Source organism: Aotus nancymaae, unplaced genomic scaffold (genome assembly GCF_030222135.1).
Source record: "Aotus nancymaae isolate 86718 unplaced genomic scaffold, 86718_ANA_hifiasm-v0.15.2.pri h1tg000053l, whole genome shotgun sequence".
In the NCBI taxonomy this organism is placed as follows: Eukaryota; Metazoa; Chordata; class Mammalia; order Primates; family Aotidae; genus Aotus; species Aotus nancymaae.
This window is the reverse complement of record NW_026988467.1, coordinates 7,574,907-7,595,900: the sequence shown is the minus strand read 5'-3', so window position 1 is coordinate 7,595,900 and position 20,994 is coordinate 7,574,907. Positions and strand designations below refer to the sequence as shown.

At 45.9% G+C, this 20,994-nt stretch overlaps 1 protein-coding gene across 19 annotated transcripts in view; it reads right to left on the bottom strand.

Annotated features, from left to right (window-relative positions):
• Positions 1 to 19,520: 19,520 nt before the first annotated feature.
• KIF1B (kinesin family member 1B) overlaps positions 19,521 to 20,994 on the bottom strand; it is a 179,488-nt gene continuing 178,014 nt past the window's right edge. For all 19 annotated transcript variants that reach the window (XM_021669855.2, XM_064363234.1, XM_064363241.1 and 16 more), the window contains one exon: positions 19,521 to 20,990. In XM_021669855.2, coding sequence (XP_021525530.1) covers positions 20,948 to 20,990 — 43 coding nt within the window. In that variant the 3' untranslated portion in view covers positions 19,521 to 20,947. The remainder of the gene's footprint in view (positions 20,991 to 20,994) is intronic.

The following is a 20,994-nucleotide window of genomic DNA, read 5'->3' as shown; positions in this document are numbered from 1 at the left end:
ATTTGCTTGAACCTGGGAGGCGCCACTGCACTCCAGCCTGGGTGACAGGGCGAGACTCTGTCTCAAAAAAAAAAAAGTGTCATTTACAGTAACATCAAAATAATAAAATATTTGGAATAAAATATTGAAATTCATAAAAGAAGTGCAAAGCCTATATACGCAAAACCACAAAACATTAATTACAGATCTAAATAAGACATTATAACATGTTAATGGATTTGCAAGACTCAATATTACAGTGCTGCTTCTTGGCTCACTGCAACCTCTGCCTCCCAAGTTCAAGCAATTATCCCGCCTCAGCCTCCTGAGTAGCTGGGATTACAGGCACGTGCCACCACATCCTGCTAAGTTTTGAATTTTTGAATTTTTTATTTTTTTTTAGTAGAGATGGCATTTTACTATGTTGGCCAGGCTGGTCTCGAACTCATGACCTCAGGTGATCCACCTGTCTCAGCCTCCCGAAGTGCTGGGATTACAGGCATGAGCTACTGGACCCAGCCTCAATATCGTTTTGTTTGTTTTTGAGACAGACTCTCACTGTGTCACCCTGGCTGGAGTGCAGTGGCACAAGCTCAGCTCACTGCAACCTCCGCCTCCCAAGTTCAAGTGATTTTCCTGCCTCAGTCTCCCAAGTAGCTGGGATTACAGGCATGAGCCACTGCACCTGGCGAGAATGGCACTTTCTTAATTTCGTTTTCAGATTGTTCATTATTGGAACACAGAAATGTAATTTTCGTCTATTGACCTTGTATCCTGAGACCCTGTCATCTGCAATCATATCATCCGTGTATAGTTTTTTTCCTTTCAATCTGTATGTCCTTTATTCTCCTTGTCTACTGTACTGGCTACAATCTTCTGTACAATGTTGATATGGTGAGAAGAAACATACTTGCTTTGTTTCTGATCAGAGAGGAAAGCGTTCAGTTTTTCACCATTAAATATGGTGTTAGGGAATTTCTCTTTTTTTTGAAGACAGAATCTTACCCTGTTGCCCAGGCTGGCTTACAGTGGCGCGATCTTGGCTCACTTCAACCTCCCAGGTTTAAGCGATTCTCCTGCCTCAGCCTCCTGAGTAGCTGGAACTATAGGCATGCGCCACCACACCTGACTTTTTGTATTTTAGTAGAGATGGGGGTTCACCATGTTGGCCAGGCTGGTCTCAAACTCCTGACCTCAAGTGACCCACCTGTCTTGGCCTCCCAAAGTGCTGGGATTAGAGATGTGAGCCACTGTGCCTGGCCCTATTTTTTTCTCTTCTATTCCTAACATGTTTAGTTTTTGCCTTTTTGTTTTTGTTTCTGAGACAGAGTCTCACTGTTGCCCAGACTGGAGTGCGGTGGTGTGAACATGGCTGGCTTACTGCAGCCTCAAACTCCTGGGTTAAGTGATTCTCTCACTTCAGCCTCCCAAGTAGCTGGTGGAACTACAGATGTGCACCACCATGCTTTGCAATTTTTAAATTTTTTTTTTTTTAAGAGATGGGGCCTTACCATATTGCCCAAGCTGGTCTCAAACTCCTGGGCTCAAGTAATCCTCCCGTCTTGGCTTCCCAAAGTATTGGGATTACTAAGGCTGTGAGCCACTGTGCCCGACCTATCAGGAATTTTCAATTGTCTATTCTTCCTTTCAATTCTATGTTTTTGAGACTGCAATATGCTAATATTATTAGTGTATATAGTTATAATGGCTTTATCTTCCTGATAAATTGATGTAGCCATTATCATCATAAAATGTTCCTTTATGTTTCTTATATATATATATATATTTTTTTGAGATGGAGTCTCAGCCACCCAGGGTGGAGTGCAATGGCGCATTCTCAGCTCACTGCAACCTCCGCCTCTCAGGTTCAAGAAATTCTCCAGCCTCAGTTTCCCGAGTAGCTGGTATTACAGGCACGTGCCACCATGTCCGGCTAATTTTTTTTTTTTTTTTTTTTTTTTTTTTTTGAGACGGAGTTTCGCTCTTGTTACCCAGGCTGGAGTGCAATGGCGCAATCTCGGCTCACCCAACCTCCGCCTCCTGGGTTCAGGCAATTCTCCTGCCTCAGTCTCCTGAGTAGCTGGGATTACAGGCACGCGCCACCATGCCCAGCTATTTTTTTTTTTTTGTATTAGTAGAGATGGGGTTTTACCATGTTGACCAGGATGGTCTCGATCTCTTGACCTCGTGATCCACCCGCCTCGGCCTCCCAAAGTGCTGGGATTACAGGCTTGAGCCACCGCGCCCGGCAATTTTTTTGTATTTTTACTAGAGACAGGGTTTCACCATGTTGGCCAGGCTGGTCTCAAACTCCTGACCTCAGGTGATCCGCCTGCCTCGGAAAAGTGCTGGGATTACAGGCGTGAGCCACCACGCCCGGCCTCCTTTATGTTTCTAATAATATTTTCTTAAAGTCTATGCTGAGTTAAATGTACGCAGGAAGAACTTGGGAAAAAAAGGCAGTGTTGACTGGTATTCATATGCTATTCCTGCTCTCTTGTGATTATTGTTTGCATGGTATATCTTTTTACTTTCACTCTATTTGTGTCTTTGAATCTAAAGGATCTCTTGTAGATAGCGTATAGTTGAATCTTGCTTTCTATATAGTTTGACAGTCTGTGCCCTTTGGAGTATTTAGTCCATTCATGTTTAATGTAATTGTTGATGTCTCATATCTTTTTTGTTCCTTTATTTCCTTTTTTTTCGCTCTGTCTCCAGGCTGGAGTACAGTGGCATGATCTCGGTTCACTGCAACCTCTGCCTCCTGGGTTCAAGCAATTCTCCTGTCAGCCTCCCGAGTAGCTGATATTACAGGTGTGCCATCATGACTGGCTAATTTTTGTATTTTCAGTAGAGACGGGGTTTCACCATGTTGGCCAGGCTGGTCTTGAACTCCTGAACTCAGGTGATCTGCCTGCCTTGACCTCCCAAAATGCTGGAATTGCAGTCGTGAGCCACCATGCCTGGCTTCTTTAACTCCTTCTTTCTGTTATAGTTGTGTGTGTATGTATTATTCTAATCCCAAAGTTGAAGGTTTTTTTTCCTTTTAGTTATTGTTTGAGTTACTTCCTGTGTGGTTGTCTAGGGATTGCAGTATGTAGCTTTAACTTATTACAATGTATTTCAGCTCAATACTGAAAATTCTGAAAGAATGCAGTAACTTTATTATCCTTCCCTTGCTCTACATTTGTGCTATGGCTTGATCTGGCTCACCATAACCTCCGCCTCCCGGGTTGAGGTTATGGTGAGCGATTCTCCTGTGTCAGCCTCTCAGGTAGCTGGGATTACAGGTGCCTGCCACCATGGCTGGCTAATTTTTTGCATTTTTAGTAGAGATGGAGTTTCAGTATGTTGGCTAGGCTGGTCTCAAACTCCTGACCTCTGACCTTGTGATCCACAAGCCTCGGCCTCCTAAAGTGCTGAGAGTACAAGCGTGAGCCACCGCACCCGGCCTAAACAACCTTGTTGTTGTTGTTGCTTTTTGAGATGGAATCTTGCTCTGTCGCCCAGACTGGAGTGCAATGGCGTGATCTTGGCTCACTGCAACCTCCGCCTCCCGGGTTCAAGCGATTCTCCTGCCTCAGCCTCCCAAGTAGTTGGGATTACAGGCACCCACCAGCATGCCCAGCTACTTTTTGTATTTTTAGTAGAGACGGGGTTTTGCCATGTTGGTCAGGCTGGTCTTGAACTCCTGACCTCAGGTGATCCACCTGCTTCAGCCTTTCAAAGTGCTGGGATTACAGGCGTGAACCACCATGCCCAGCGAACAACGTTGCTTTTTTTTTTTTTTTTTTTTTGAGACGGAGTTTCGCTCTTGATACCCAGGCTGGAGTGCAATGGCGCGATCTCGGCTCACTGCAACCTCCGCCTCCTGGGTTCAGGCAATTCTCCTGCCTCAGCCTCCTGAGTAGCTGGGATTACAGGCATGCGCCACCATGCCCAGCTAATTTTTTGTATTAGTAGAGACGGGGTTTTACCATGTTGACCAGGATGGTCTCGATCTCTTGACCTCGTGATCCACCCTCCTCGGCCTCCCAACGTGCTGGGATTACAGGCTTGAGCCACCGCGCCCGGCCAACAACGTTGCTTTTTAAAAAATTTAAAAAGAGCTGGGCGCAGTGGTTCATGCCTGTAATCCCAGCACTTTGGGAGGCTGAGGTGGGCGGATCACCTGAGGTCAGGAGTTCGAAACCAGCCTGACCAATATGGTAAAACCCCATCTTTAAAAAAAAAGAAAATTAAAAAAGAGAGAAAAATATAAAGTATAAAAAAGAAATATATAGTGTTTTACATTTAGCTGCCTTTATCATTCTAGTGCTCTATTCCTTCTGGTGAATCCAAGATAGTGTTCTATTGTCCTTTTCTTTTAGGCTGAAGGACTTCCTTTAGTACTTCTTTTAGGACAGATCTGTTAGCAATAATTCTCTTATTCTTACTTTTTAAAAATCTCAGAATGCCTTTATTTCACACTTTTTTTTTTTTTGGACAGGGTCTTGGTCTGTCACCCAGTCTGGAGTGCTGTGGTATCAACATGGCTTACTGCAATTCCAACCTTGTGGGCTCAAGCAGTTCTCCCACTTCAGCCTTCCAAGTAGCTAGGAGCACAGGTATGTGCCACCATGCCTGGCTAATTTTTAATTTTTTTCTGTAGAGATGGGATCTCACCATGTTGCCCAGGCTAGTCTGTACTCCTGGGCTCAAGCAATCCTCCTGCTTCAGACTCCCACACTGCTGGGAGTACAGGTGTGAGCCACTGGGCCCAGCCTCGCCCTCACTTTTGAAGGCTAGTTTTGCTGGATATAAAATTCTTGCATGATTGTTGTTTTTTCCTTTCAGCACTTTGAATATCCATTGCAGTGGCTTTGGGCCTTTACTGTTTCTGATGAGCAGTCAACCTTTTTTTTTTTTTTTCCAGAGTCAGGGTGTTTCTCTGCTGCCCAGGCTGGGGTCAATGGTGTAATCACAGCTCACTGCAGCCTCAACCTCTTGGGCTCAAGCAATCCTCCCATTTCAGCTCCCCAAATGGGTGGGGCTACAGGTTCACGCAACCATGACTGGCTAATTTTTAATTTTTTTGTAGAGACAGGGTCTCCCTATGTTTCCCAAGCTGGTTTCATACTCCTGGGCTCAAGTGATCCTCCCACCTCAGCCTCCGAAAGTGCTAGAATTATAGGTGTGAGCCACTGTGTCTGGCCAGAATAGTCAACCGTTAATCATATTGCCATTCTCCTGTGCATGATGAATTGTTTTTCTGTTTTGAAAACTGTCCCTTTCAATTGATTATCAGCAGTTTGATGATGTGGATCTTTTTGTGGTTATCCTATTGGGGCTCATAGAGTTAAATTAGTAAATTAGTGTCCTTTGAAATATTTAGGGAGTTTTGGCCACAAATCCTTCAAATAATTTTTTCTTCCCTTTCTCTTCTTTCCTTCTAGGACTCTTATTTCAATGTGTAGGTGCACTCTGTTCAGACTGTTTTTTTTTTTTGGGAGATGGAGTTTCACTCTGTTGCCCAGGCTGAAGTGCATTGGTGTGATCTTGGCTCACTGCAACCTCCACCTCCCAGGTTAAAGCAATTCTCCTGTCTCAGCCTCCTGAGTAGCTGGGATTACAAGCATGTGCTACCACGCTCAGTGAATTTTTGTATTTTTAGTAAAGACAGGGTTTCACTATGTTGGCCATGGCTGGTCTCGAACTCCTGACCTCAAGTGATCTGCCTACCTTGGCCTCCCAAAGGGCTGGGATTACAGGTGTGAGCCACCACACTCAGCTCAGATTTTTTTTTTTTTTTGACACAGGGACTCACTCCGTCACCCAGGCTGGAGTGCAATGTTGTAATCATAGTTCACTGCAGTCTCAACCTCCTGAACTTAAGCAAGCCTCCCATCTCAATCTCCCAAGCTGTTGAGACCACAGGTGCACACCACCATGCCTGGCTTTTTTTTTTTTTTTAATTAGAGACAAGATCTCTCTATGTTGCCCAGGCTGGTCTCAAACTCCTGGACTCAAGCAATCCTCCCACCTTGGCCTCTCAAAATGCTAGGATTATAGGTGTGAGCTACCACACCCAGATATTTATTCTTCAGTTTTTAGCTTGACTTCCTGAGGGTTGCCTTGTGTCTCCATAGCTTAGTAGCCAGAGATTTGGGAAGAGGCTGTGCTCAGACACTTTGGCTCGCCTGTGTGGGTTGGCCGTGCATTCAGGTATCACCTAGTTCTTACGTCTCCCTCGGCTTTTTTTTTTTTTTTGAGACGGAGTTTCACTCTAATTGCCCAGGCTGGAGTGCAATGGTGCGATCTCTCCCTTTGCCTCCCGGGTTTAAGTGATTCTCCTGCCTCAGCCTCCCGAGTAGCTGAGATTACAGGTGCCTGCCACCATGCCTGGTTAATTTTTTGTATTTTTAGTAGAGACAAGGTTTCACCGTGTTGGCCAGGCTGGTCTTGAGCTCCTGACCTCAGGTGATCCACCCACCTTGGCCTCAAAAAGTGCTGAGATTACAGGTGTGAGCCACCACACCCGGCCTCCCTTGGCTTTTAATTTCTTTCTTTCTTTTTTTTTTTTTTTTTGAGATAGAGTCTCACTCTATCGTCCAGGATGGAGTGCAGCAAAGCGATCTTGGCTCACTGCAACCTCCGCTGCCTGGGTTCAAGTGATTCTCTTGCCTCATCCTCCTGAGTAACTGGGATTACAGGTGTGCACTAACACGCCTGGCTAATTTTTGTATTTTCAGTAGAGACGGGTTTTTGATGTGTTAGCCAGGCTGATCTTGAACTCCTGACCTCAGGTGATCCGCCCACCTTGGCCTCCTAAAGTGCCAGGATTACAGGTATGAGTCACTGCACCAGGTTCTCCTTTGGCTTTTAATTTCTATGGGGCTTTCTGAAGTCTCATCTGTGTATATGGCTGGTTTTCCAGCCGGCCAGCGACGTGCTGAGGCCCTGTCTAATCCTTCTGTGGCATTCTCATTTCCAGAGTCTCCTCTTAAATTTCTAGCTAGTCTGCTAATTGTTTGAGATCTCAGGCTAGTAAGCTGTGGGTTTTTTTCCCATTTACTTCTCAACAAGTTTGCTACTTTTAGCTGATAAAAAAGTACACTTCTCCTCTGTCCCAAATATCCCAGCCCTATTACCCACAAACGCAATCAAGTTTACCCCAAGTCTGATGTGGTAAGACTGTTCTTGCCAATGGAGAGGGGTTGAGGGGAAGGGGACCAGTACTGAGAGAAGTCCCAGGCAAGAGGGCAGCAGATCTCTGCTTCTATTACCTAGCACTTCTTTTTTCTTTCTGTCTTTTTTTTTTTTTTGATACGGAGTCTCGTTCTTATTGCCCAGGCTGGAGGGAGGTGATGTGATTTCAGCTCACCACAAACTCTGCCTCCCGAGTTCAAGCGATTCTCCTGTCTCCCAAGTAGCCAGGATTATAGGCATGCACAACCATGCCTGGCTATTTTTTTTTTTATAATTTTAGTAGAGATGGGGTTTCAGCATATTAGCATGGCTGGTCTCGAACTCCTGACCTCAGGTGATCTACCCGCCTCGGCCTCCCAAAGTGCAGGGATTACAGGCATCAGTCACTCTTTTTCTTTTTATTATTATTATTTTTTGTAGAGACAGGGTCTTGCTTTGTTGCAAAGGCTGGCCTTGAACTTCTGGCCTCCAGCAATCTCCCCACCTTGGCTTCCCAAAGTGCTGGGAGATTACAGGCACAAGCAACTGTGCCCAGCCAGTTTTTTCCCAAGAATAAATGCTTCTTAATTTGCCTGCCTTTGGCTGATTTCCAGAACCTTGAAATGTTTTTGATACACGTTTTTTCCAATTTTATGCTTGTTTATTTTTGTAGAGGGCATTCCGTATTCTCTTCACACTTCAACAGCCAGCGGGCCATCCACGGCACCATCATTATCCTTTTGTCTGTAGTTAAGGACTTCCTCCTGAGTCCACCAGAAAGTAGTCAGGGTCTGTGGGCTTTTACTGAAGGCCCTGAGCATAGGCATGCTACAGTAACAGATCTGTGCTGGGTGCTGCCTCTGCTAGCACTTGTCTTTCACAGGATGGATTTGGGACCTCCGCCTTATAGCAAGTAAGGAGACTGAGGATCAGAAAATGTAGAGAAGCCTCAATAAAAAGGATGAAAGGGCCGGGCACGGTGTCTTATGCCTGTAGTCCCAGCATTTTGGGAAGCTGAGGTGAGAGGATCATCTGAAGTCAGGAGTTTGATTCCAGCCACGGCTAACAGGCTGAAAAGCCCATCTCTACTAAAAATACAAAAATTAGCTGGGCTTGGTGGTGCACCCAGCTACTTGGGCAGCTGAGGCACGAGAATTGCTTGAACCCAGTGGGGGCAGAGAGCCAAGATCAGTATGTCTCCAAAAAAGGACGAAAGGTCTGAGCGCCTCCTCAAACTCCTGCCCTGCCCCCGAGGCTTACACCAGTCCTCAGGCTGCTTGATGAGTGGGATGCCACTGCCTGCCTGTCACGATTCCTTCCCAGGGTGGGCACCACAAAATGAGCTAATGTCCATGAAAGTTCCTTGCAAAGTTCAGACTGCTGCACAATTTTCATATGCCATTATTAATATTCTCTAATGTAACAAAGAAACTCAGCTCAGAGAGTTTGAACTTCCAGCTAGTTAGTGGCACAGGTGAACTTTAACCCAAGTCTACCTGCTAGGGCTGAGCCCGGCATTCTTTCACAACAGGTTTAGCAGGACATGATCATGGATACTCTCAGTGACTGTGTTCCCAGTGAACATGGGTATCTCTGCATTTTAGAGATGCTTAATTGACCTTCCATAGGAAGCTGGGTTTTGGAGAACAAACAGTACTTGCAGAAATTTCACAAGTAGAACTTTACACAATGGCTCCCTAAAGAGAAGCTTGATAACAGGCATCCCTTTTAACTTTGTTGCAACTACTTCCTCTTTCTATGAGGCTCAGCTACAAGGAAAGCTACCATCAGACTTTATTGCAGGAACAAATTGATTGCTCTAGTCTGAGATTAAGCAAGGGAGAAATTCTGCTGAGTCAATGTGACTACTTTCACCAAGTTACTACGGGAGACATCATTTTATGCAAACATATTGCATAAAATCAATATGTATCTAATCATATAGTCCTTTCTTTCCCTTCTAATAATGTTACATGCTACACAAACTTTCCATTTCCATGTTAAGGTTCTCATCAGCAGCAAAAAATATTGCTTCCCAGAATTGCTGGAAAACCACAGCAAACTGGTTTAGGAGGGCAGGGCTGGAACAAAGGCAAGTCTTCCTTGGGGATGAACAGAATCAAGCCAGGGCTCGCTACAGCTGTGTCATGCTGACTTTTAGCTTTCAGTTTTTAGAAACTCCTCAAGTGCTTGGCTTAAAATGCCTAAGAAAGTCAACACACATTATTATCCACCAGAAAAACCTTCTGGCTTGCCCTAACTCCCCAAATCTCAAATCAAAGCATGAACTCAAGTTCTACAAAAACAGTCCTCTATGCACACGTCCCAGGGTGGAATCCTTGTTTGACTTACGTAAGAGGGTGTGTAGCAACATATCAGTTAGGGCAGATTTAAAAATCCCAGCTCTGACACTCATTCACTACGTAATTCTTGTAGCTGAACTCACGTGGCCTGAATACATTTTAGGTAGAAAGAGTACTTTTTTTTTTTTTGAGACAGGGTCTTGCCTTGTTGCCTGGGCTGGTCTGGAACTCCTGAGGTCAGAGGCATCTGCATGAAATGATGCCTTTCAAGTAGCTGGGATTTACAGGCACATGCCACTATGCCCAGCTCCTTTTTTTTTTTTTTTTTTTTTGAGACAGGGTCTTGCTCTGTCACCCGTGCACCAGTGCAGTGGCATCATCATAGCTCACTGTAGCCTCAAACTCCTGGGCTCAAGGGATCCTCCCACCTCAGCTTTCTGAGTAGCTGGGGCAACAGGTATGTACCACTCTGCCCAGTTAATTTTTTTTTTTGTAGAGATAGGGGCTCACTAAGTTGCCCAGGCTGGTTTTGAACTCTGGCTACAAGTGATCCTCCTGCCTCAGCCTCTCAAAGTGCTAGGATTACAGGTGTAAGCCACCACACCTGGCATTATTATTATTATTATTATTTAAGAAACAGGTGGTTCTTGCTTTGTTGCCTGTGTTGGCCTTGAACTCCTGGACTCAAGCAATCCTTCCACGTCAGCTTCCAGAGTAGAAGGAGTAATTCCGAAAAAACCCAAAGGCCATATATTCCAATGCCAGAGAAGTATGCTTGTAATGTGCTCAGAATAGTTAAAATGGTCTGTGCAGGGACAAGGAGTTCCTAAGGGAGAAAGTGGGATATCTCCCCATCCAACTACAAGTGGAAGAACAAGAAAAACCAGATAGAGGCCGGGCGCGGTGGCTCACGCCTATAATCCCAGCACTTTGGGAGGCCAAGGTGGGTGGATCACGAGGTCAAGAGATCGAGACCATCCTGGTCAACATGGTGAAACCCCTTCTCTACTAAAAATACAAAAATTAGCTGGGTGTGGTGGTGCGCGCCTGTAATCCCAGCTACTCAGGAGGCTGAGGCAGGAGATTGCTTGAACCCAGGAGGCGGAGGTTGTGGTGAGCCGAGATCGCGCCATTGTACTCCAGTCTGGGTAACAACAGTGAAACTCCGTCTAAAAAAAAAAACAGATAGAAAAGCAGCGCACTAGACTCGTGCACACTTCCATGGGCCACCTGACTTCCCAAACCATCAGCTTTGCAAGAGACACAGGGACTTACTAAGAGTGGAACCCTAGTGAGGACCCAATCCTACGTGCTCCTGGGTGAGGTCTAGTTGAGCACAACCAGCTTAACAAGCACTGATTCTGGGATGATCACCCAGTTTAAACTGCAAGTCCAGTTTCAGGAAGACGTGGCCTGATGTAACCCCTAGAGCTGACATTACCTTTTTTTTGAGACAGAGTCTCAGTTTGTTGCCAGGCTGGAGTGTGGTGGCACAATCCCGGCTCACTGCAACGTCCACCTCCAGGGTTCCAGTAATTCTCCTGCCTCAGCCTCCCAAGTAGCTGGGATTACAGGCATCCAACACCACGCCCGGCTAATTTTTGTATTTTTACTAGAGACGGGGTTTCACCATGTTGGCCAGGCTGCTCTCACACTCCTGACCTCAAGTGATCCGCCTGCCTCAGTCTTCCAAAGTGCCGAGATTACAGGCGTGAGCCACCGCACCCAGCCAGACAGTAACTTTTAAGATTGAAGGGTCCCAGCAATCCAGAGGCTTGCAGTGCTTCTATCACTGAGGTTCTGTAACACTGTGGAGAAAGCAGGGTGCTCAGCTGGATCTAGGACCTACCTCTCTGCTGTGCACTGGCCCCCAGTCCCTCAGACCCACTCCACAACTCTCCGCCCCACCGTCTTCCTCACTGCCAGGTTTCCCTCCCAGTTCATTTATTCCAATTAACATACACAAGCCATGCTATTTCCCTTCTTTAAAATAAAACCCTCTCCTTTACCCCACATCCCCTTCCACTTACCCCATTTGTCTTCTCCCTTTTACGGAAAAATCTTGGAAAGAATTGTTTGTACTGTTTCGCCTTCCTCTCCTCCCACTTGCCCTAGAGCCTACTCCAGTAAGGCACCCTCAAGCAAATGCGCTGCTCATCAGTGACCTTGCTAGTGTACAGGTACTCCTGATGCCTCCCTCCATGGGAAGTGAGCCCCACTACTGGGACGTTCCTGTGAGTCTGGAAGGAGCCATTAGGCACAGACTGCCCGGCTGCTTCCTCCCTCTCTCTCCGAACCTCAGCTGCCTTCAAAGGATATATGCGCTGATTCCTCTTAACTTCTGCTACTCAAAGTGTGATCCTCACAATGGTAATACTGACATCACTTGGAAGCTTATTAGAAAAGCAGAATCTCAGGCTCCACCCAAGCCCTACTCAATCAGAACATGCATTTTAGTACGATACCCGTGATTCTGGTGCACAGTAAAGTTCAAGAAGCGCAGCTCTAAACCATCTCATTCTGAAGGTCAGGCTTAGAAAATAAATCCAATGGGCTGGGCGCAGTGGCTCATGCCTGTAATCTCAGCACTTTGTGAGGCCAAGGCAGACAGATCGTGAGGTCAGGAGTTCAAGACCAGCCTGACCAACATGGTGAAACCCTGTCTCTACTAAAAATATACAAATTAGCTGGGTGTGGTGGCACATGCCTGTAATTCCAGCTACTCAGGAGGCTGAGGCTGGAGAATCGCTTGAACCCAGGAAGCAGAGGTTGCAGTGAGCCGAGATCATGCCACTGTACTTCAGCCTGGGCAACAGAACGAGACTCTATCTAAAAAAAAAAAAAAGAAAAGAAATCCAGTGTTCCCAGATGTAAGCCACATTCTCTAACAGCAATTTTATCAGGAATAAGGGTGGTATTTTGGTCTCCCATCTGTCTTGTTTGTTTCTCAAGTGGTTCTGAAATTGGGAAAAATTATTCTCTGGCTCCCTTGGACTTCCTACACCTTTCAGTTGCCAAAACCTGTGGTCCCTGCTCAGTCACTGTAACCTACTGGCTGCCCTGGACACAGTGCCCACTTCCTCAACCTTCCACGCTCTCCCGCCACAGCCACTACTTGTCCTCCTGGCTGGACTGCTCTCTCTTCCTGACCTCTATGTGTTGGAGCGCACCAAGCTCCAAGATGGAGTCCTTGGTTCCTGCCAGCTACACACATTCTCCAGGTCTCCTTTCCTGCCTGAGCCTTATCTGCTGTCTTCATGCTGACAACTCCCAAATGTGTGTCTCCAGCCCCAACCACGCTCCTTGAATCCCGCTAGTCCAGCCAACTGTTTCATTAACTACACACTCAGGTGCATGTGTTGGCATCTGAAAGTGAACATGACTCAGATAAAATTATTTTCTTTTTTATTTATTTTTTCTTTCTTTTTTTTTTTTTTAAGACAGGGTTTCACCATGTTGGTCAGGCTAGTCTTGAACTCCCGACCTCAGGTGATCTGCCTGCGTTGGCCTCCAAAGTGCTTGGATTACAGGCGTGAGCCACCACGCCCAGCCTTCTTTTTTATTTTTTGAGATGGAGTCTCACTCTGTTGCCCAGGCTGGAGTGCAGTGATGCAATCTTGTCTCACTGCAACCTCTGCCTCTTGGGTTCAAGCGATTCTCCTGCCTCAACCTCCCAAGTAGCTGGGATTATAGGCACATGTTACTGTGCCCGGCTAATTTTTGTTTTTAATAAAGGAGACAGGATTTCACCATGCTGGCCAGGCTAGTCTCAAACTGCTGACCTTGTGATCTGCCTGCCTTGGCCTCCCAAGGTGCTGGTATTACAGGCGTGAGCCACTGTGCCCAGCCTATTTTATTTTATTTTATTTTAACAGTCAGGGTCTCACTCTGTTGACCAGGCTAGAGTGCAGTGGCAATATCACAGCTCACTGCAGCTTCCAACTCCTGGGCTCAAGCCATCCTTCTGCCTCAGCCTCCTGAGTATCTGGGACTAGTGGCATGCACCATCATACCCAGCTAATTTTTCATTTTTTTGTAGAGATGGGAGTCTCACCACCTTGCCTGGACTTGTCTTGAAGTTCTGGGCTCCAGCGACCCTCCCACCTCGGCCTTGTTCTACCAACTATCTTCACTTTAGGAAACTGCAATGCTGTTCTTTTCACTCAGACACTTCATTACTTTTCTCCTCTCTCTCCAACTCTGCATGAAGTCTCTCAGAAAACTGTTAGTTGTAACTTCAAAATGTACCCTGAATCTGACCATTTTTCTCCACCTGTACTGCTACTACCTTAGTCTAAGTCACCGTCCCCTCCCCTGGAATATGGGGGTAACAATCTTTATTTTGCCCCTTTTTTCCACTTGTCCCTGCCTGAGTATAACAACTGTTTTCCACTCAGCAGTCAGAATGGTCTTTTAAAAATGCAAATAATTGGCCGGGTACGGTGGCTCACACCTATAATCCCAGCACTTTGGGAGGCCGAGACAGGCGGATCATGAGGTCAGGTGATCGAGACCATCTTGGCTAACACTGTGAAACCCTGTCTCTACTAAAATACACACACACACACAAAATTAGCTGAGCATGGTGGTGTGCGCCTGTAGTCCCAGCTACTTGGGAGGCTGAGGCAGGAGAATCCCTTGAACCCAGGAGGTGGAGGCTGCAGTAAGCCAAGATTGTGCCACTGCACCCCAGCCAGGGTGACAGCGAGAGACTCTGTCTCAAAAAAAAAAAAAAAAAAAAAAAACAAATGAGCCCCTGTGACTCCTGTGCTCCAAAGCCTTCAGTGGCTTCCCACTCACTATGGAAATTCTAAGTCCTCCTCACCTAAGCCCTAAATACCCTGGTCCTTGGCTACTTTCTGACATCTTCTATTGCGCTCCTAGTCCCTGACTCCACACCAGCGACTTTGCTATTTCTGGAACCTACTGAGGACACTGCTGCCTCAAGGGCTTCATTTCTCTACTTGGAGACCTCTTTGCCCAGGGGTTTGCATGGCTTACCCCATCCTTCAGAGTCTGCTCAGATGTGAACTCCTAGGAGAGGCCTTCCCTGACAATGCCATCTGAACAGATGCCTCCTTCCCACCCCTCTTTCATCCTTTTAGCTGCTTTCCTCCGAAATACTTATGACTGATGTTATACATTTGTTTAATGGGAGGGCACAAGCGCATGGGCTTACTTTGTTTGCTGCTGACTTACTGCACCCAGTGGCACACCAGGCATAGGGTAGGTACTCAAATATTTGTTGAACAAATCATTGCTTTTAACCTGAGAGCTGCTCCTCCCTCCCTTCTGTTTCTCCCCAAGCACCCAGGACAGTGGCCCCTGCTCATGCTCTGCTCATGATGGGGGATTGTCAAATTAAGTTGACAGGCTGAAATTTTCAAATCCTCATTTACCCTCCCCCACCCAAAAAACCCCAACATGGCCGGGCATGGTGGCTCACGCCTGTAATCCCAGCACTTTCAGAGGCCAAGGAGGGCGGACCACCTGAGGTCAGGTAAGACTAGCCTGGCCAACATGGTGAAACCCCGTCTCTACTAAAAATATTTTAAAAATTAGCCAGGTGTGGTGGCGGACACCTGTAATCCCAGCTACTCGGGATGCTGAGGAAGGAGAATCACTTGAACTGGGGAGGCGGAGGTTGAGGCGAGCTGAGATCATGCCATTGCACTCCAGCCTGGGCAACAAGAGTGAAACTCCGTCTCAAAAAATAAAATAAATAAATAAAAATACAAAAATTAGCCAGGCATGGTAGTGCACGCCTGTGACCTAGCTACTCAGGGGGCCGAGGCAGGAGAATCACTTGAACCCAGGAAGTGGAGGTTGCAGTGAGCCGAGATCACCCCTTTGCATTCCAGCCTGGGCGACAGAGCAAGGCTCTATCTCAAAAGGAAAAGAAACAAAACCAGCACAACACTGTGGAATTACTGGAGGCATACAAGGAGGCTTCAGGAGAAAAACAACAAATCTTCCAGCTAAAACAACCACTTACATCTTTGGGAGAAAAGTGCTTTTAAAGAAATAGCACCATATTAACTTTCTTGGTTATATAAAAACTACCATTTTGAATATCAGAAAGGAACACGTAAGTGGTGATATCACGACTTCTGTCTTAGAAAGGTATTATCTTTGCAAGTCAAGACATCTTTGTGTAATTACCTTTCGAGGGCTGCAAGAATAAATGCACGAGAGGCTTCTGATGCACTGGTTGTACCTTTATTATTTTTACCTCGTTCACTAATAGTTCTGTGATGCAAGGTTACCATACACAGTTAGATAATGTCTGCGTTGCACATCTAAGGCTATACAGCAAAAGAATCAGAATTAGTACAAATACAAGAACTATATTTACAGTCTGTATACTCCAGCTCCAAACATCAGATAATATTTACAAAATAAAACATGAAAATGAAAATCCAAAATTAATAATGTACATTGTTGCTAATGTGCTCAACTCCTTCACTGGGGAGAGATCAATTTGCAAAGTCTTGGTTCAAAAAGGCCACTTATGCATTATGAGTTTTGTTGTCATGTGTGAGGATGGCGACAAGAGACTTGAAATCTCAACAGACAAGTACTTTAGAGCCACAGAATCTAAGACGATGCCTTAAATACAAGAAGCCTGATGGACTCCTCAGGTGAACTGATGGCAGAATAGGCAGAATGAAAAAAAATTAACTCGAAGACATGAAAAACAATACACAACAACCAGGGTTTGGCAAGAGACCAACCTCAGCTCAGACTTTCCATCTGAGCACAGTCATTTGGCTGTCAGTTTTTTACGTGAATTTTACAGCAACTCTGATTTCTTCCTTTAAATGACTGGAGGCTTTTTAAAGATTTTATGGGGCTCAAATACTAACTTCATAAATGGCCTTTTGAACAACAGCAGCAAATAATCTCTCGGCTGATATTTCAATTTACTAAGGAAGCACAAATTAAAACATTCCTGCTACAGTCGTGGTCTGGCCACACACCAGGGTGAATCACTGGTGGACAATGTAGTGCACACAAGTTAGAGTCCTACGTAAACACATCCAGCAAACCTTCTGAGAGCAGCAGCAAAACTGTTCGTTTCTTTTTTTTTTTTTTAGACAGAGTCTCACTCTGTCGCCCAGTGCAATGGTGCAATCTTGGCTCACTACAGCCTCCACCCCCTGGGTTCAAGCTATTCTCCTGCCTCAGCCTTCCGAGCAGCTGGGATTACAGGCGCCTACCACCACCCCTGGCTACTTTTTTGTATTCTTAGTAGAAACAGGGTTTCACCATGTTGGCCAGGCTGGTCTCAAACGCCTGACCTCAGGTGATCCACCTGCCTCAGCCTCCCAAAGTGCTAGGATTACAGGCATGAGCCACCATGCCCTGCTGAATCTTTTCTTTTTAAGGAACAGGTTAACGATCATATTTTTAAAAGAGAACCAAAAGGAAAACTGAAAGACCCAAGTCAAACAAGCCCTGATTACTGTCCATTGGAACCCGGGCAGGACACAGCATGAGGGAAATGCAGAGTACCGATGGGTATGCACACTGGAGAATCCTTTCTCTGCCAATCCACTGTGCAAGTAGGTATAGCCGTATAAATATACATAGACCCGACACAATTAAATATCCCTGTAAATTAGACAATAAGCAGCAGGCAACAAAGTCTTTGCTTTGGAATATGTGCCAGGAAAAGTCACCTTGTTTTTAGATCCCAAGAGACAGTTTACAATTCTTTCATCTGAAATGATCTGAAAAATCCATAAAAATAGGAGCAGTTATCTGAATTCTATGTGACTGAAGGGGAAAAATAACAAATAATAGTGGTTCTTAGTTGGGAACCTTCACTCCATTGCCCCTTGCCGTCAGCATATTTAACAACGAGCTGGGGCTCAGGTGCCCGGCCACTGCCACAGGCAGCCCTGGCCTGTGCTCCTGACTAGCGCATGGGCTGGCTGACCCTGCACAGTCCTGGCCTGAGCGCTGACTGACTCCCAGGAGGGCACACAGACACAGAGATGATCTGAGCACTGGTTTGGGGTTGGTAGTGAGGTCATATTTTGCTTTGGTGGGAGAAAGGAGGATGAGAGAGGAGGAGGAGGTGGTGATTAGTTTTAACTAGCACTAATTTCTCTGAATTTGCATAATAATTCTTTCTTCCTTTTAAACTTTTTGCTTGTTTAAAGGCATGCTTTAAGAACATAAATAAATAAATAAAGGTAGTTTCCTTAAGGGCTGAGTTTCTTTTTTTTTTTTTTTTTGAGACGGAGTTTCACTCTTGTTACCCAGGCTGGAGTGCAATGGCGCGATCTCGGCTCACCACAACCTCCGCCTCCTGGGCTCAAGTTAATTCTCCTGCCTCAGCCTCCCAAGTAGCTGGGATTACAGGCGTGCGCCACCATGCCCAGCTAATTTTTGCATTTTTCAGTAGAGACGGGGTTTCACCTTGTTGACCAGGATGGTCTCAATCTCTTGACCTCGTGATCCACCCGCCTTGGCCTCCCAAAATGCTGGGATTATAGGCGTGAGCCACTGCGCCCGGCCCCAAGGGCTGAGTTTCTTAACTTTCCCACCACAACAGCAACAGCTAGAGCCTCACAAAGAGTTCCTGCCATAAATCTTCTCTCAGAGCTTCAAAGCGGGGATGGTTCTGTTGGGAAAGGTTGCACCCAACCTGGATGTGCTGGGGGCCTACAGGGGCTGTCTGCACCTCCTAGCCGCAGCAGGGGCTCTCCAGAGGATAGAGAACACGCAGGACACGACCACTGTGCTCCCTCCAGGTCCCTAAGAGGCCTTCTTATACGGGCACGCTATGAACAGACAGTCCAGTTTGGCCTGTTCTAACGTCTGACACTTCCAAAGCAAAGACTTTCCAACCAGTTTTGTTTTGAGTTAGAAGAAAAACAAAAGTCATTTCAGTGTATCACATAATTTCACTCTCTCTCAGGCTTCCCACCATCCTGTGTCACAGACATAGACCCTGTCACACTCTGTAACAGCAGCATCAATGACTTAATTTAAAAAGTGACCTTTAAATTCCATCTTCATTTCACTGAAATTAGATTTAATTCCAGTCCAGGCAGCCACCTCTAAGCACCAACAGATCCTGCTGGTTTGAGTATACACCAGAAGGGCATATTGTGTCCATCAGACAATGAAGAAACTTCTAACTACATTAAAAAATCTCACATATCACTTAGAAAACAAATAACATCACAGTTAGTGACCTATGTTAGGAGGAAGAAAGTTAAAAAAAAATCCGCCATAGTTCCCACTGGTCACTTTTCAGGTACAGAAGCAGCCTGTGAGTCTACCCTCTCCTTTCTCCGTGATTAACTTTTCCTCTTCTTCACAAGGCATTGAAAATAACAGAAGCTGGGAGACCTGTTCTTCAGAGATGAGCCCAACTAGGAAGTCAGAAACAAGACTGTGGATGATGACACAAGTCTCCCTAGCAACAACTCTGCAGAGGCTTGTAAGCCCCTGGCCTTTGCTGCCTGAAGTGGAAAGTAACCCAGAGGCTTATTGCCTGAGAGTCAGCAACCTCAAGGCCAAGGACCTCAGCAAGTGGGAGCGAGCAGACACTTTCCTGAATGCCTAAGCGATGGTGAAACAGAGAAGTCTGAGCAAGGGAAATAAAGGATGGTGTAAAACAATCTCAAGACAACTGGCAAAGCAAATGAAGTCACCTGGAGGCTTTTTTTCCCCCCTCTCATCCTGGAAAACTTAGTGGCAGCTGAAAGAGAAAGAGTCATCTTCTCTGATGGTCTCTGAGAGCCAGATGACCTGGTCTGTCCTGCAGTAAGCTTCCTCCTTTCTCCCTGGGCAGTGCTTCCACACCAGATGGGGAAGAGCCAGTAACAAAGAGGGGTGAGACAGCAGGGGACAAGCAACAAATCCTGGGCCCGGGCTCCCTGGACGGCTCACCTGTGCCCCTGGGCATATTTTGTTTTGTTTGGAGTAGTGATCGGGGTTAGTTTTAATCCTGGGATCCAGAAAGGAAAGCCTGCCACATTTGCTTATTTGTGAGTATAGAGAGATAAGCATCACTAAAAGCATTTTCAATTTGACGAGCATCAAACTGCTGAATTCAGAGGGAGACTTCCAAGTTTATGCTTGAAAGCTACATTTCTTTGACGGAAAGGAGTTATAACAATCATAAGGTCACTACTCAGCATTATCTTTTCTTTTTCAGGAATGAGTCTCATTCTGTTACCCAGACTGGAGTACAATGGTACGATATCCACTCACTGCAACCTCCATCTCGCGGGTTCAAGCAATTCTCCTGTCTCAGCCTCCCGAGTAGCTGGGATTACAAGTACCCGCCATCACACCCGGATAACTGTATTTTTAGTAGAAACGGAGTTTCACCATGTTGGTCAGGCTGGTCTTGAACTCCCAACCTCAGGTGATCCACTCACCTTGGCCTCCCGGAGTGTTGGGATTATACCGTGAGCCACCACACCCGGACTACTCAGCATTATCTTAATCGTAACAGTGACCATCAAGTTTATCCCCAGAAAGTGAAACACTCCCACCTTGTGGAACACTTGTGTATGATATGGCATTAATTCCAACTGTACCACCACCATCACTAATGCCAAGAACAGAATTGAGAAACTCCTAGAAAAGAACCTCCCTCCCAACAGAGAAAAAAGAGTGGGCAGGAATCCTGCTGAGGAGCCATAAGAATCCCACTGCCTGCCACCCCGTCACGGCTCACGGCTAAACCCTGGGGTCCCCAGAAATCCACCAGAAGCATCCCTTGCATTTCCCTTCACATGACGTCAACAGCAGCCACTGTCCCAGGCCCACTGAAAAGCCTCTCTCCTCCTCTCTACCAGTAACTAAAAATCCCATAATTATGCTCTATAAAAGCCCCAACTTTGACTCAGAATATAACTGTCCCAGTTCTATGCTCACCGCCACTTTTCCCTGACTAGAAATGCAGGGATTAGCCATGACAAAAAGAGACAGAGGGGAAAAAAAGATTGTTTTTTTTCCTCTCAGGTTCTAAAAAGGCCAGATGTCTCCTCCCTTAGTCTCTAAGCCACCCAAGAAAAATTAAAGTGATATCACAAATAGAGAAAAGAAAAAAAGTATTATGTTGTCTTGAAAAACAGACAAAGGTGTCTGGTGACAGCAGCACAGACATCAGAGGTGGTCATGATGGGGACCTAGCATACAAAAGGAAGCCAAAGTACACCCACAATAATTTGGAGATTCAGCAGATCCCCCTCAGGGTTTTATGTTTGTGTGTGTGTGTGTTTTAAAAAACATTTTTTTCCTTTTGTTAGGCCACATGCTACTAACAAGATTCTCAGCACAGGAAAAATAAGAGTACAGAGCAATGGAGATGGGGAACAGGAGAGCTAGAAAAGTGCTGGACAAGGAGGGAGAAAGTAGTTAAGCCACAGGATTACATACAAGAGTCACCATCAAGAATCACAAAGAGAAATGAGAGGTAACACTTTCTTTATCTCTCGAAGGCGAGTGAGGGCACTCGGCAGAGTCACTTAGTATTTCGGCTGGCTCGGGCATCTGCGGGAAAGTTTTGACCTAT